Source organism: Diabrotica undecimpunctata, chromosome 2, assembly GCF_040954645.1.
Source record: "Diabrotica undecimpunctata isolate CICGRU chromosome 2, icDiaUnde3, whole genome shotgun sequence".
Lineage (NCBI taxonomy): Eukaryota > Metazoa > Arthropoda > Insecta > Coleoptera > Chrysomelidae > Diabrotica > Diabrotica undecimpunctata.
The window spans coordinates 33,353,903-33,367,710 of NC_092804.1; the positions used below are offsets into that span (position 1 = coordinate 33,353,903).

At 34.2% G+C, this 13,808-nt stretch overlaps 1 protein-coding gene across 4 annotated transcripts in view; it reads right to left on the minus strand.

The window, feature by feature from the left end:
- sd (TEA domain transcription factor 1 homolog scalloped) overlaps positions 1–13,808 on the minus strand; it is a 335,698-nt gene that overhangs the window by 25,321 nt on the left and 296,569 nt on the right. For 3 of the 4 annotated variants that reach the window (XM_072522586.1, XM_072522584.1, XM_072522583.1), the window contains exons 4-5: positions 12,499–12,629; positions 6,873–7,016 (exon numbers count right to left, since the gene is read on the minus strand). In XM_072522586.1, coding sequence (XP_072378687.1) covers positions 6,873–7,016; positions 12,499–12,629 — 275 coding nt within the window. The remainder of the gene's footprint in view (positions 1–6,872; positions 7,017–12,498; positions 12,630–13,808) is intronic. The other variant, XM_072522585.1, reaches the window with a different exon arrangement.

Genomic DNA, 13,808 nt, shown 5'->3' on the forward strand with positions numbered 1-13,808 from the left:
AACATTGAGTTGTATTTAACAAATCCTGTTCGGGATATTTCTATTCTGACTTTTGTCTCCTCATCTGGGTCTAATGGGGAGTTTATAATTGCTCTTAGGTATTTATACTTCTTCATTTCTTCAGTCTTCATTTCTTCATTGGCTTAGAAATGAAGAATCAAGACGAAGAAGAGGAGTTACCGATGTAATTCCCCGAATTGCCAAACTGAAATGGAACTGGGCCGGACAAATTGCATGAAAATTGCTCAAGATAGAGCACAATGGACAAAAATGTGGGAGGCCTATGTCCAGCAGTGGACACAAAGGACTGGGTGATGATGATGATTTATACTTGTCGATTGTACGGTGTCGATAGGGGTTTGTGAGTCAGTTCCAATTTTTATCTTCCATTGTTAATTCTTTCAAAAGGACTTGTATTTTATCTGCCATATCTGCGGTATCGTCTGCAAATCTTGTATTATTAATGGTGTTCCCTCTAATTCTTACACATTCAATCCCAGTAGTGCTTTCTTAAATATTAGTTGCAAGTATACATTAAACAATTGTGCACATCCTTGTCTGACCCCTGTTTGAATTATTACTTGTTTTGTCTCACTGTCTACTACCCTTACTACCGCTATTATTTTTTATGTTTCTTGTTTGTATATATTAGTTTACCGAGTTGGACTCGGCCAAACGATTTTTGGAAATCTATAAAACATGAACACACTTTTAGTATATTCCCTGCATTTTTGTAATAGTACCGTTATTGCAAACAGTGATGCTGTTGTGCCGATTCCACCTCTAAATCCAAAGTTTGTGTTGTCTAAATGCTCTTATTTTTTATATATGCGCTATGGAATAACTTTCAGTATATTATATATTCAGTATGTAATTATAATTCAATTTAAATATTATATACACTCAGATGCAAGAAAACGCAACGGAGAAAATTTTGGTCACATTCAATGTATTTCATTTTTTAGCCCTATTTTGATGATTTTTTAGCACACTGTGTAATATATTACATTAATAACATTAACATTTATAAATTTTAATTTGATATAGTCACTTTTTTGATAAAATCTTATATTTGACTTATTGTACGGGTTATTTAAAAAGTGGTTTTATTATCCTAACTTTGATACATCCTGTGGAATAATTCAGTTTGCGAATTTTCGTAAAACCTTATTTTTCGGTTGCAACCATGTCTCATAAGCATTGTTTTTTTTGTTTCATGTCAAAATATACCTTGGTTCATTTTTTAGAGCTAAATGAAGACGTTGCTCTGGTTGAAGATGGGCCAAATTATTAATATGTGGCTAGAGTACTACACACTCATTGCTCTACCATCCAAAGGGTAGTGGGAAGTTTTATACGAACTGGAACAAACAAGCGTAAAGCGGGAAGTGGCAGGAAGCGCAAAACTACCGCTTTAGATGATCGTTTTACACGAGTCAAGGCTTTGCGGGATCGTCATTTAACAGCTTCAAGAGGTCCGAGGTAATAATGTAAGTGTATTTACAGTTCGTCGAAGATTACATAAATTTGGTTTGCAAAGTTGCAGACCAGCAACTGGGGCCAAATTACTTCCACCGCACAGAGTGGCTATTTTTACGGATGAGTCGAGATTGTCTTCACTCATCAGATGGGAGAGAACGAGTATGGCATCGAACTGGTGAGAATGAGAAATTTGCGGAATGCGCTTTCAGTCTCCGCGTTAGCCATGGAGGGGGTTCGGTAATAGTATGGGCGGGAATATCCCGAGAGACGCAAACTGAATTGGTATTTATTGAGGATTCGTTAACTGCACACCGGTATATTGAGGAAATTTTAGCGAATCACGTAGTACCCTTTTCTCAATATATCGGCGATGATTTTCTATTAATGCAAAATAATGCGCGACCCCACTCTGCAATGTGTGTCACGCAATATATAGAGGAAGTTGGTATTAATAAAATGAACTGGCCAGCGTGTTCGCCAGATCTGAACCCAATAGAGCACGTTTGGGACAAGCTTGGTAGAAATATTAGAGGTCGCGAAGTCGCACCAGCCTCAATTCACGAAATTCGCTTGGCTCTATAGGAGGAACGGCAAAACATCCAGCAAGATGATATTCGCAACCTCGTAGACAGCATGAGCCGGCGTGTACAGGCAGTTATAGAGGCTAGGGGAGGCAATACAAAGTATTAAGTTATTTTTTAGTAGTTTTTCTTTGTTATTTGTGTACTCTGTTAAGTTACATTTAAGTTGTTTTTTTATGTTTTGTTATTGTTATCATTGTTCATTAAAACCAAGATCATGCCGTTGCTTTTAATCATTATTTAAATACAGTGCTTCTGGGATGTTGATATGACATTCCCTCGATATCAGTCACCAAAGCCCCCATCATCGTCGTATTACAAATTAATACAAACGATAAATGGTAATAATAGAAAAAGTTGTAAATTGTGGGTGGCAAAGTCATTTCGCTCCTAAAAATGAACCAATCCATATTTTCACATGAAATAAAAAAACATAATACTTGGTTGCAACGGAAAAACTAGGTTTTACGAAAATCCGCTAACGGAATTATTCCACAGGATGTTTCAAAGTTAGGATAAAAAACCACCTTTCGATTAACCGCGTATAAGAAGTAACATATAAAATTTTATTAAAAAACTCACTATACTAAATTAAAATTTATAAATTTTTACAGTGTGCTAAAAAAATCATCAATATAGGGCTAAAAATAAAAAAATAAAAAAAATGAAATACTTTGAATTTCACCAAAATTTTCTCCGTTGCGTTTTTTTGCATTATATATATATATATATATATATATATATATATATATATATATATATATATATATATATATATATATATATATATAATCTCTACAATTTCACAAAGAAAGTTAAAAGCATCACATACTTAGTTTTAAAATTTTATTTCAGTAGGTTTAGAGCTCTTACTGCAATAAAATCTGACAATATAACTGACATCTACAGCGAATGTTGATAAAAGTGTATTCTCTGTTTCCTTGGCATTAAAATTTAAGGTAGAGAAAATGTCCTTTTATATATTTCCTTTGTTCTGAAATTGATATTCCGAAAATCACTGGCGAAAGTTCTAAAATGTAGGTAAAATATAATTTTTAGCTTTAACAAATAAATTAAGACATACACTTATTTGATTAAACGAATGTTAAGATATAAGCCCAAATGTAGCATTATAGCATTTATATACGTTTATAATACAGCTGCACCACACAGCAAATAAGCTGCAGAACAAAATTACCCGAACCTAACTTTCAGAGCTCACTAAAAGCAGGTTCTTTAAAAATGGTTACAAGTAAATACAAAACGGGAAATTAGATGTTTATGTATTGAAACATAGGTAAAAGCTGGGATAGATTCAAAACTGGGTTACCGTAGAGTAGGTGGATGGCTGGCTACAACATAAATGTATTTTTTGTTTATAAATATAGAAATATTTTCATTGAGTAGTTACTGAAAAAACATTATATTTTCATCTTTTAAATTCGCCAGTAAACGTGATCCATACTTGAAAGGATTTTTCTACTTCAAGTTTCTTCTAAGACAAGCTACGTTGTTTATCCAAATTTTTCTTTAATCTTGTATTTTGATTTTCCATATCAGCGAATTTTCAAATTGATGATTTGTCTTCGTTCGACTTCGACGATCTCACGATCTATATATCCGTACTAGTCGGCGCAGTACAACAACCATATTTAAGGAATCAATTTTCCTAATTTCCATTTGACCGTTGGTAATACTGTATTGTAAAATAACTTTAAAATAATAATGTTATATATAATATCTGATTTATAGCGTCATGCGTCTTCCGGTTTCCAGTCTCCTTTTCGATCTTCCTTGTTTTTTCGCTAAGGTGGCTGCCAATTCAATATTACCTGCCATTCTCTGTTCGTATCAAATAAGCTATTATTCTTCTACGATGATAGTTATTCTGTCCATGATTTGTTTCATGTCTTTAATTTGTTACGTGCATCATTCTGGATATACCTGCTGATCTGCGCCAAAAACCCATTTGCATAACAAAAAGTTTCCGTTCTCTAGTGAGCTGCCAGGTTTCGCATTCATAAAGTACGTTTTAAAATATAAATAAATATATAGCTGTATCTTTTTCTGTTTAGAGATAGTTTTTGGCCAGAGTAGTGGGTTCAGTGCGCCTAGTTAGTTTAATTAGTTTTTTCCCTTTTATGAATCGTACTTCGATTTCTGTTTCAGTGTTCAGTTTCTTTCCATCTTTCCAAATAGATATATTCGGAACATAACGATATTACACTTCCATTTCTTCTAAGTGTAGTTCATCGTTTTCAACTCCTCCTAGGCATATGTATTTCGTTTTTGTTGAGTTAACATTTAGCCCCCATTGCTCATATTCCTATATTAATCACTTTGTCATGAATTGCAGATCTTCCTGGTCTTGTGCGATGACTACTTCATCCGTGAAATGAAGCGTATATAGGGCAATTTCGTCGTTTAATGATATACCCATTCTAGAACATGATGTCCATTTCTTCAGTACCACCCAGGTAGATTTTGAAGAGTGTTGAAGATAGACTGCAGCCTTGCCTTAGTTCCTTATTTACCCTAAAATTCTAGGATAACTGGTTGTTGATCTTTATTTTTGATCCCAGATTTTTGTAGAATCGTTGTATTACTTTCACAAGTATAATATTAATAGATGAGCTTTCCAGTATTGCCATAGTCTACATAGGGATATTGTATCATAAGCTTTCGTCAAGTCCACAAATAATAGATGAGTTGGCCTATCTTTAGCCACTATTTTTGATTTAGTTGGGTTTAAGTGTAGACGTGGTCGATACAAGATCGTTCAACTCGAAATCCTGCTTGCTGTTCCAGCTCAAGTGGTTCATATTCGTTTTTAACTAGGGTTTCATAACGTTTCCGTACAATGTACTGAGAGTGCTGGTAACTGAGATGCAGCAGTAGTTTTTGCAGTTTTCCTTATCCCCTTTTTTATGGATCGGATCATTTTTCCAGCTTTCAGGTAGATTATCTCCATTTAGGTATCGATTAAAAAGTTCTATTAGCATATTAACAAGCGTTGGGGTTACATTTTTCAAAAGTTCAGCAGGGATTCCTTCTCGTCTTATCATTTATTTTTCATGATTCTTATAACTTTGGCAGTAAGGTCGTATCCGATGTTTATTTCTGGTCCATGGATTTGGTATCTTCTGAGTGTTTCTTGGAGATATTCAAGTCTAAACTCTTGTAGTTCTTTTGCGTAGTAACTTTTAAATACATTTATGTTGATGGATGATGGTTATGTTGATGGTATGAATCTCCAAGCCTCCGATGACTTGCTTCCACCTAGAAATGATTCCACGTCCTCGCATTTTCGTTTCCATGTTTGGCTTTTGTCTTAAAATAATAATATTAAAGGTAAAATTATACACTTGATTCCTAAAATGTACGAAATTATCCAAAGTTTTGCTGCTGAATCTATTTTCGTTGGTGTAATTCCAATTTTCTGTTAACCATGTTTCTAAGTATCCATAAGTTTCCTATCATTTTTAATTATGTTATATAGTATTAAGTCATTACATTTCCTCTTTGTTTTAAGTAAATCAACTTGAGTATTTTAGTTTCATTGGATGATTTATGTTCATTGCCCAATGTAATGCATATTTTACCACTTTTAATGAAAATTTACATAGTTTACTGCAAATTTTCTAACGAATTCTTGTTTCTATTATGCATCACGACAGTTAACAATGTAATTGTATGTAATTGTATTGGTGTGTTATCCAAAGGTACCCTATATTTCTAGTGCTCATGGTTTGTTAAACAAAGTACAACAAATACAAAAACAGAAAAAGCTGAATGCCGCATTTTTAGTATAAGCAATGTAGTCTATAGTCGAATTATTTCTAACATAGACTGATGATAACAATCTAAAGCACTTTGCAGGTATATATTCTGGCGTAATTTCTGGTCGTTGCTCAAGCTAGGATTGGCAAACCAATAACACCTCGACATTCATTTGCTTAATGCTCAGAGATTATTTTAGTTAGTCTGTATTAAAAATAACTCGACTTTGTTCATTTTAGGCAAAAAATTAAGTATCAAAGAAATCCTGGCCAGCTAAATTGTTGAATACACTTGTCTACAGAAGCTTCAAAAAACCGCGATGGTAAACAGAATGACTACGGAAAAACTACGAGTATAAGAAAAAGGTTAATATCAAAAATTAAAAGAAGAAAAGTCCAAAAACACCATCAGGTAATAATCTCTCTTTGTAATGTGGTATAATAGGGAGGTACGAATTATACTTTTCCTGGTAAAAAAGGAAGCTAATAAACAGGAATTAGAGTAATCAAGTTTATAGAGAACCATTCTTTAATGTATAAATAAATAAAAATCAACAGTTAGAAAAAAATTCGCGACTGGTCTAGTAATTAGATGTCTGTTAGAGATATTAACAATAAAACAAAAACATTGTGACAAATATAAACGTCCTTGGTAGACCAAAATAGAAAGGAGGAACTCGAAGAAAAAAAAATGAAAAGACACGTAAATCGAAAAGGATAAAAAATATCGAAAAAACGAAGAATGTAAGTGAAACTACAAAGGTTAACTAAAACGAGAAGAAAAGGGACAGAAAAATGTACATCAATGAAGCGAGGAAATTAGGAAAAAAACCATTATATCACGAATTTTTGCTAGCACAAAAATGAAAAGGTTAAAAATCGGTTTTGAAGCCGTAAAGAAAAGTGTACGAAAAACTTTAGTTGACTGGTATTTGTTTCGACAATTACATGTAGTATTACTGAATTATTAGTGAGTAGTGTTGATGGTGTGATCCCAGAGGCGGCGCATTAAAGAGGGGAACTAACTTACCGCTCCAGGATAGGGTAGAGGGTTATGAGTTAAACCAATATTGAGGCCAGCTGACTTGCTGTGCATAGCACTGGTAGCAGATACTATCTGTGCGCTTGACATGCTCGACATCGTCTGGAGAGCCTTCTCTTTGGCCACGTGATCCTAACAAATTGTTGTAAAGTTGTAGTTTATACCATCACCATAAGAGATTAGTTAGTATGCTCGACGTACCCCTTTACCATCAAAAAGCTTTTTGTAAGAGTTAGAAAGTGTTTTGAATACAAAAGAGGATACATTACTAAGGCTCGCAAACGATCTGCAAAGCATAAAACTTGTAATGGGCAAAAACGTTTGAAGTATTTATTCGGCGCTTGGTCAAACTGACTCTTGAAAAATTCAAAGTGACATAATTTCAATTTGGTATTGATTATTTTTGGGTATGTATTCTACATTTTCTTTATTCGTTTAAAGCTGACCTGATAATAATGGCGTTTTTGTCTGAGGTAGTTTGTTAGAACCCATTATATGGAGCTCATGTAAGAACTAGAAGAAAATTTGAAATATCTATTCAAAATTACTCTTGTCGAAAACTTGGGGTACACATTGGGTAGGGAGTAAAGCCCTTTGGGGAAAACTTTGACCTCTGACCCTTCCAACGCTTTCGGCGCTTTTACCGCATCTTCGGTACATATTCGGCGCATAATCAACCTTTTTAAAGCAATTCGGTGTATTTTACGCTTTTTGATAATTCGACGCATATTTGACTATGCGTTAAGAGCATAGATTATGCGTCAAAAAGCGTTAGAGATGCGTTGAAAGCGTCGAATGTGCGTCGGTGAGAGGCGTCAAAGATCCCTGAAGGATCTTATTCTCTACAATGACGTGAAATCAGTATATCAAACAGGAAAAGTTTCCGTAAGTATCTTTTGATTTTTTTTCTGAACGGATAAATAGAGTAACAAACAAAAGAAAAAGAAAAAGGTGTAAGTACTTAATATATGCGATCGATTCTCCATAAACATTCATTTTAATAGTCAATAAAAATATTCTTCGCGAACAAAACATATACAGTGAGTAACAAATGTTAATAAAATATTTTCAGGAATAATTAAATATATTTTTTGGCATAAGTAAAAAAATTGTCAGTGAAATAGGAAATTATCGTGTTTTCAAATTAAACTTATAATATATTTATAATAGTTAAACTTATAGTATATAAGCTAAGCTGCTCCCAAGAGAATTTGCGGAAACAGTACGTTTTTGTAATTTCTTCAGAGTATCTGTTTCAATTCGTCTTCGTTGACTTGCATCTCTTCTGACTTTGGTTTTACTCTGCAGCATCAATAGATCCAAACAATATTTCAAGCGTTTACAATACTCCAGAATTTAACACCGTACAAGGCTATCTAAATCCACTTTGTTTCTGACCTTGAGATGCGTAGGAATTTTTGACGAGCCAGTCTAATGAGGCGATGTTTTCTATCAGCGGCGAGACAATATTTTCTGTCTTTGTAGCCATGTTCTCTCTTCTTGATTTGCGCACCCTACGGCTAAAGTGAAATTAGGCCCGAAGACATCGAATAGACATACGCAACTATATCGTTTCATGTTGCAGAGTATACTTCTCGTGCACTTGAATGCATTTCTAGCTTTCTCTATTCGAATTTTTGATTTACTGAGAATGATCTCATTCTCATTGTGTCCTTTTTTCTACTATAAGCATGCGTGTCTTCTTAAAATAAAGTGTTATGTACTCACTAGCATATACTACACGGTTTTTAAGAGTCCTTTGGTACTATCTGCTAGAAGCGCGCTGTCGTTTGCAGCTCTGATATTGATAATCCTCACTCTATCGATTGACATACGGTTTGTTGAATCTTGCAAGATTTCTCTGAATAATTTACAGAAACCTAGTGTGCATTTTGTTAAAAATTGAACTGAATAATACATACATTTTTTAACATACTCTTACACTCTTAAACTTCTCGTAAGATATTTGTAATAATCTATTTGTTTTTCGTAATTGAATTCATGACTTTATATGTGTACACTAAAAGCACTATAGGTCATGTTTTTATAAACTAACAGATTTTCTCCGACATTTCTTGTCATATTCTACGCTCCATTTAAAAAAATCAAGGGATGTAATAAACTAATCTTATTATGCTATAAAATAGACTTTAGTTGAAACGCTCGATCAGTTTTTACTATTGCACTGTAACACTTTGTAAAAGTACAATTAAAAACCAGTTTGATACATCTGTGATTATAATTAAGTGGTATAATTAGGAATTAATTTAAATAAATTAATGCCGGTCTGTATGAGTTCATTTGTACGACTATATCTCAGCGATATTTTTTATAGAAATGCAAATTTATAATAATTTGTTACATACGCTGGCATGTTACATATTATAAAGAAAATTATTAGAGCATAAAATTAATTTCTCTCTTTGTTTTTGCGTATGAGCGGGTGATAATATCGGAGTGGAACGTTTTGCGTTCAACTTGGCTGTTTTTTGAGGAAGTAAATATTTAAATTGTGCTTGATTACAATTACTTAAGTATTGCAAAAATTTCTAATAATTATTAAAGTAATTGTTACTATTTCTTGTTGCTCTTTTCTTAATTTAAATTTGCCCTAATGCTGTTACAAGCACTGTAGACCTGTAATGTAGACATTTACAAAATAGTGACAAACTGGACCATCTATATGGCAATATTACTTGCAAAAAACCTTACACTTTGAAAAGCCTTCAAAACATAATGAACTCCTTACAAAGTAAAAAACCGACTTTAAATATATACTCTAAAAAATGGAACAAACTGAGCTTATTAATCTAAAAAGTCAGAGAAGAAGAAAAAGTCTGACACCACAAAATAGAAAATAAAAAAGATTAAAACTAAATTGTTATAAAACCAAAACTATTATAAACTAAGGATAAAATATCACAATGAAGGTAAAAATGGCTATATAGAAAAAAAAAATTAGATATATTTGGGAGACTGGCTTAGGAAGCCTTCGGAAAGTAAAAATTTACGATTTAAGGGCTGAAAAAACATTTGATATCCACCAAAAGAAGAAACGTAGAAACAGGCTTTCAAAAAGAACTAAAAATATCTACTGTTTTTATTGATTATCAGCAGCGTAAAATAGTGTGTGGAGACAAGGAGTAATATATAAATTAATGCGAGCCATTCCATAAAAGATCACCGATGTCATTAATGCTATGCTATGCAACAGAAGTTTCCAAGTCATCATGGGCAATAAGACTAGTACCCAAATAAAACTGAGCAATGACATCCATCAAGGATCAGTGCTGGTCCCCTGCTCTTTAGCCTTTATATAGCAGACATGCTCGAAACCACATCATTGTCAGAGAGTATAAAAAAGTATGCAAAGTAGACTTCGTTTCAGAAACAACACTCTAGATTCTACAAGAAGTGTGATTGAAAGGAACTTCAAGATAACTGACCGTTGGCGAAAACCAAGAAGAATCTGGGCCAACTAAGAAGAACAAACTCTGGTAGGTACTCCGACTCACTTTTTTAGGTGAGGCCAAACCTCTCCAAACTGCGATTGCGGTGCTGCAAGACAAACGGTTTAACATCTAGTGAAGGAATGCCCGATCAGATCCTACAATGGCAATCCATTCGATTTTATTTAGTTGCGATTAAAGAGTCAATGGAATATATTTGTCAACCAACAAAGTACAAAAGCACTGTCAAGTACAAAAAGCCTATATACAATTAGTATCAGAACATGTGTACTCGGACTTAATGAGCCTTTGTAAATAGATACTTTGTCGGCGGAGTTTTGGCAAATAAAAAAAATAATTTGACAGGACTGAAAAATAGCATTGACATCCAACAAAAGAAAATAAGTTAACGTTTAAAAAAATAAAGTAAATGCTATTACTATTCCATCACTCCATCTTGAAGAATAGGCACTTCAATATAAAGTGAAAAGGCAGATATATAAAATATTAGTATGAAGTATTACTATGACATATGGTGCAGAAGATTGAATAATACAAAAAAGAAATAGCAGCAACAGAAAGAATATGCAGATGAAGAAATGAGGAAACAAGGCAGAAAACATCGCTAAAAAAATATTAACATTACAGGAGAACAATTTAACACTTTAATCTTTGTTCTCCTGTCCTATTAATATTTCTTTTTCTAGCGATGTTTTCTGTCTTATTTCCTTATTTAAGGAAGGAAGTAAGACGTAAGAAGAATAACTCATAGCAGATTAATGAAGAAGAATAAGTAATAGGCAGAAGTAACTAAAGTTGACTAAGAAGATCTTGAAAAAACGAATATATAAAGCCATGGTAAAAAGGCGAATGAGAGACAGTGAATACAAAAGAGACAAGAAACATCGCTAGGAAATAGCAGCAAAAACAAATAGGTGCAAAAATAACAGATATAAATATAAAAGTTAAACAGATAAAAAATAACTATTACAAAAATAAAGACGAATATATGTTAAGAGTACATTTAAGAGACAATGAATACAACTAAAAGAAGAAAAGGAAACCAGACCAATTGTTTTCACCTAAAACTGTTTAGGTGCTTAGACAGCATTTTTAATTATCTACGAACTACTCGTATGAGTAGTTTGGAGTAGATGGAGAATATCTAAACAACTTACGTTTCGCCGATGATATACTTATAATAGCTGAAGATCTAGGTATGGCAAGAGAGATGGTACAGGAACTCGTTGTGGCTACAGAAAGTGTAGGTTTAAATATAAATATCTCGAAAACAAAAATCATGACCAATTTGGTACCCAACCAGAACATCAGTATTGGTGGGAAAGAAATAGAACTCGTAGATAGATATAAATACCTGGGACATGAAATTATGATTGGCAGGGATAACCAGACTCATGAACTGAAGAGAAGAATCGGCCTTGGGTGGGCAGCATTTGGAAAACTGAGAGAAACTTTTAAAAGTGAGCTGCCCACATGCCTAAAGAGAAAGGTATTTGATCAGTGCGTCCTCCCAGTCTTGACGTACGGAGCAGAAACACTTACCTTAACAAAAGCAGCAGCTACCAAACTGAGAGTCACGCAGAGAAGAATGGAGCGGTCCATGTTAGGAATAACTCTGCGAGACAGAATAACCAACGAAGACATCAGGAGAAGAACCGGAGTGACTGACATCATCGAGAAGATAGCCAGACTAAAATGGAGATGGGCAGGACACATAGCCAGAATGACAGATGGGCGATGGACAAAGAGGTTATTGGAATGGAGACCAAGGGAAGACAAGAGAAGCGTCGGTCGACCACCTACAAGATGGACTGACGATTTAAGAAAACTCAATAAAAACTGGATGAGAGCGGCGCAAGATAGACGGGGTTGGAAACATGAGGAAGAGGCCTATGTTCAGCAGTGGACTCTTGAGGCTGGATGATGACTCGTATGAGTATAGAAAATTAAATGGACTACAGCCAAGGACAGTTAAATAATATTTATAAGAATTGCAAACGAGAACATTTGTAGAAAATTAATTAATATCAGATCTATAACCATATATTGTATTTCTTATGGTATCCTATAATTATGAAAAATCTTCACTGTACATAAAATATTTACAATTTTCTTAGAAATACAATGATTATCTCGACACTTACCACTTTAAGCTTCGCCTGTATTTCTCGCAATTTCCTCCTAGCTAATACTTGTATGTGTGAGCTGACCTGTTTTCTCGTTCTTGTTTTTCCTGTCCTTAATTTGATATACCTGGCTATGAGTTCGTTCCGTCCTGAAATTAAAAATCGCAATTAGTCTCCAATACGTTTATATCGAGATACTAGAAAAGTATCAAGTTCATTCGTAATTGACCGACTTTGAGTTATTGTGATAATATTGCAAGAAGCATTACAGGCAAAATTAACAAGTGAAAAGCAATCTACATATACTAAGTAACACAGAAAAAAAAACACCTAGTAAGATTATATTTATAATAATAACACATATTATATTTTAATAATAATAATAATAAAACTATCCAACTATTTAAAAACTCCAAAAACTCCCAGAGAGCGTTATCCAGCTGCTTGCAAACATAATCAATGCATGTCTCCAGTTGAACTACTTACTTTCCTACTTCTTGGAAAGTAGCCAACACAGTTATGTTTCCCAAACCAGGGAAACCCCCAACTAGCACTGAATCCTCCTGACGGTACTGCATCCCTTACTGCAGGAACGTATAGGGGGGCGCAGAGACAATTGTCTGTGTTCGATAGAGGATAAAGCCAGTTGAACAGAATTGTCAGGAGGTGCAACAAATGGAGAATTACACTCAATCCCACGAAAACACAATTAATCTTATTCAAATCCCCTCACAGCCGTGATACTGGAAGGAATCAGTCCTCCTAGTAGAAGCTCTTGATTACAGAAACTCGGTGTCCTACTTGGGAGTTCATTTTAATAGGACTCTCAACTGGGACATTGATATCAAAGACACCCTAGACGGGGTAAGAAAAAGAGCTTGACTCCTGGGAGCACTGTCTGGAAAACTCGGAAATACTTCCCATAAAACTCTCTTGCACACCTACAAGACTTTCATAAGGCCTATAGTCGAATAGAAGGCGTGTGTCTACACATCACTAAATCCTCCTCAAACCAGTGCCATTATGGCAACTGAAAGGAAAATTCTCAGAAAATGAATGAGGAAACGTGTTTATGATTATCCGTCAGCACTAATTCACAAAAATGCAAAAATGCGAACATAACATCAATAAAGGACAGAGTGCGATCTGCCACAAAAAAAACTTCCTCCGCACAATAGATGGCTTGGTTGTCTAATCTACATTCTCCCTCATAGCTCTTCTTTTCTATATCACCAACGTCTAAGCCCCCGCTTTATAGCCGCATACCATTCCAAAATAATGGACTACTCGCAACTAATGTTGCTCGCCTCCTCAAAAGCTCCCGCAAA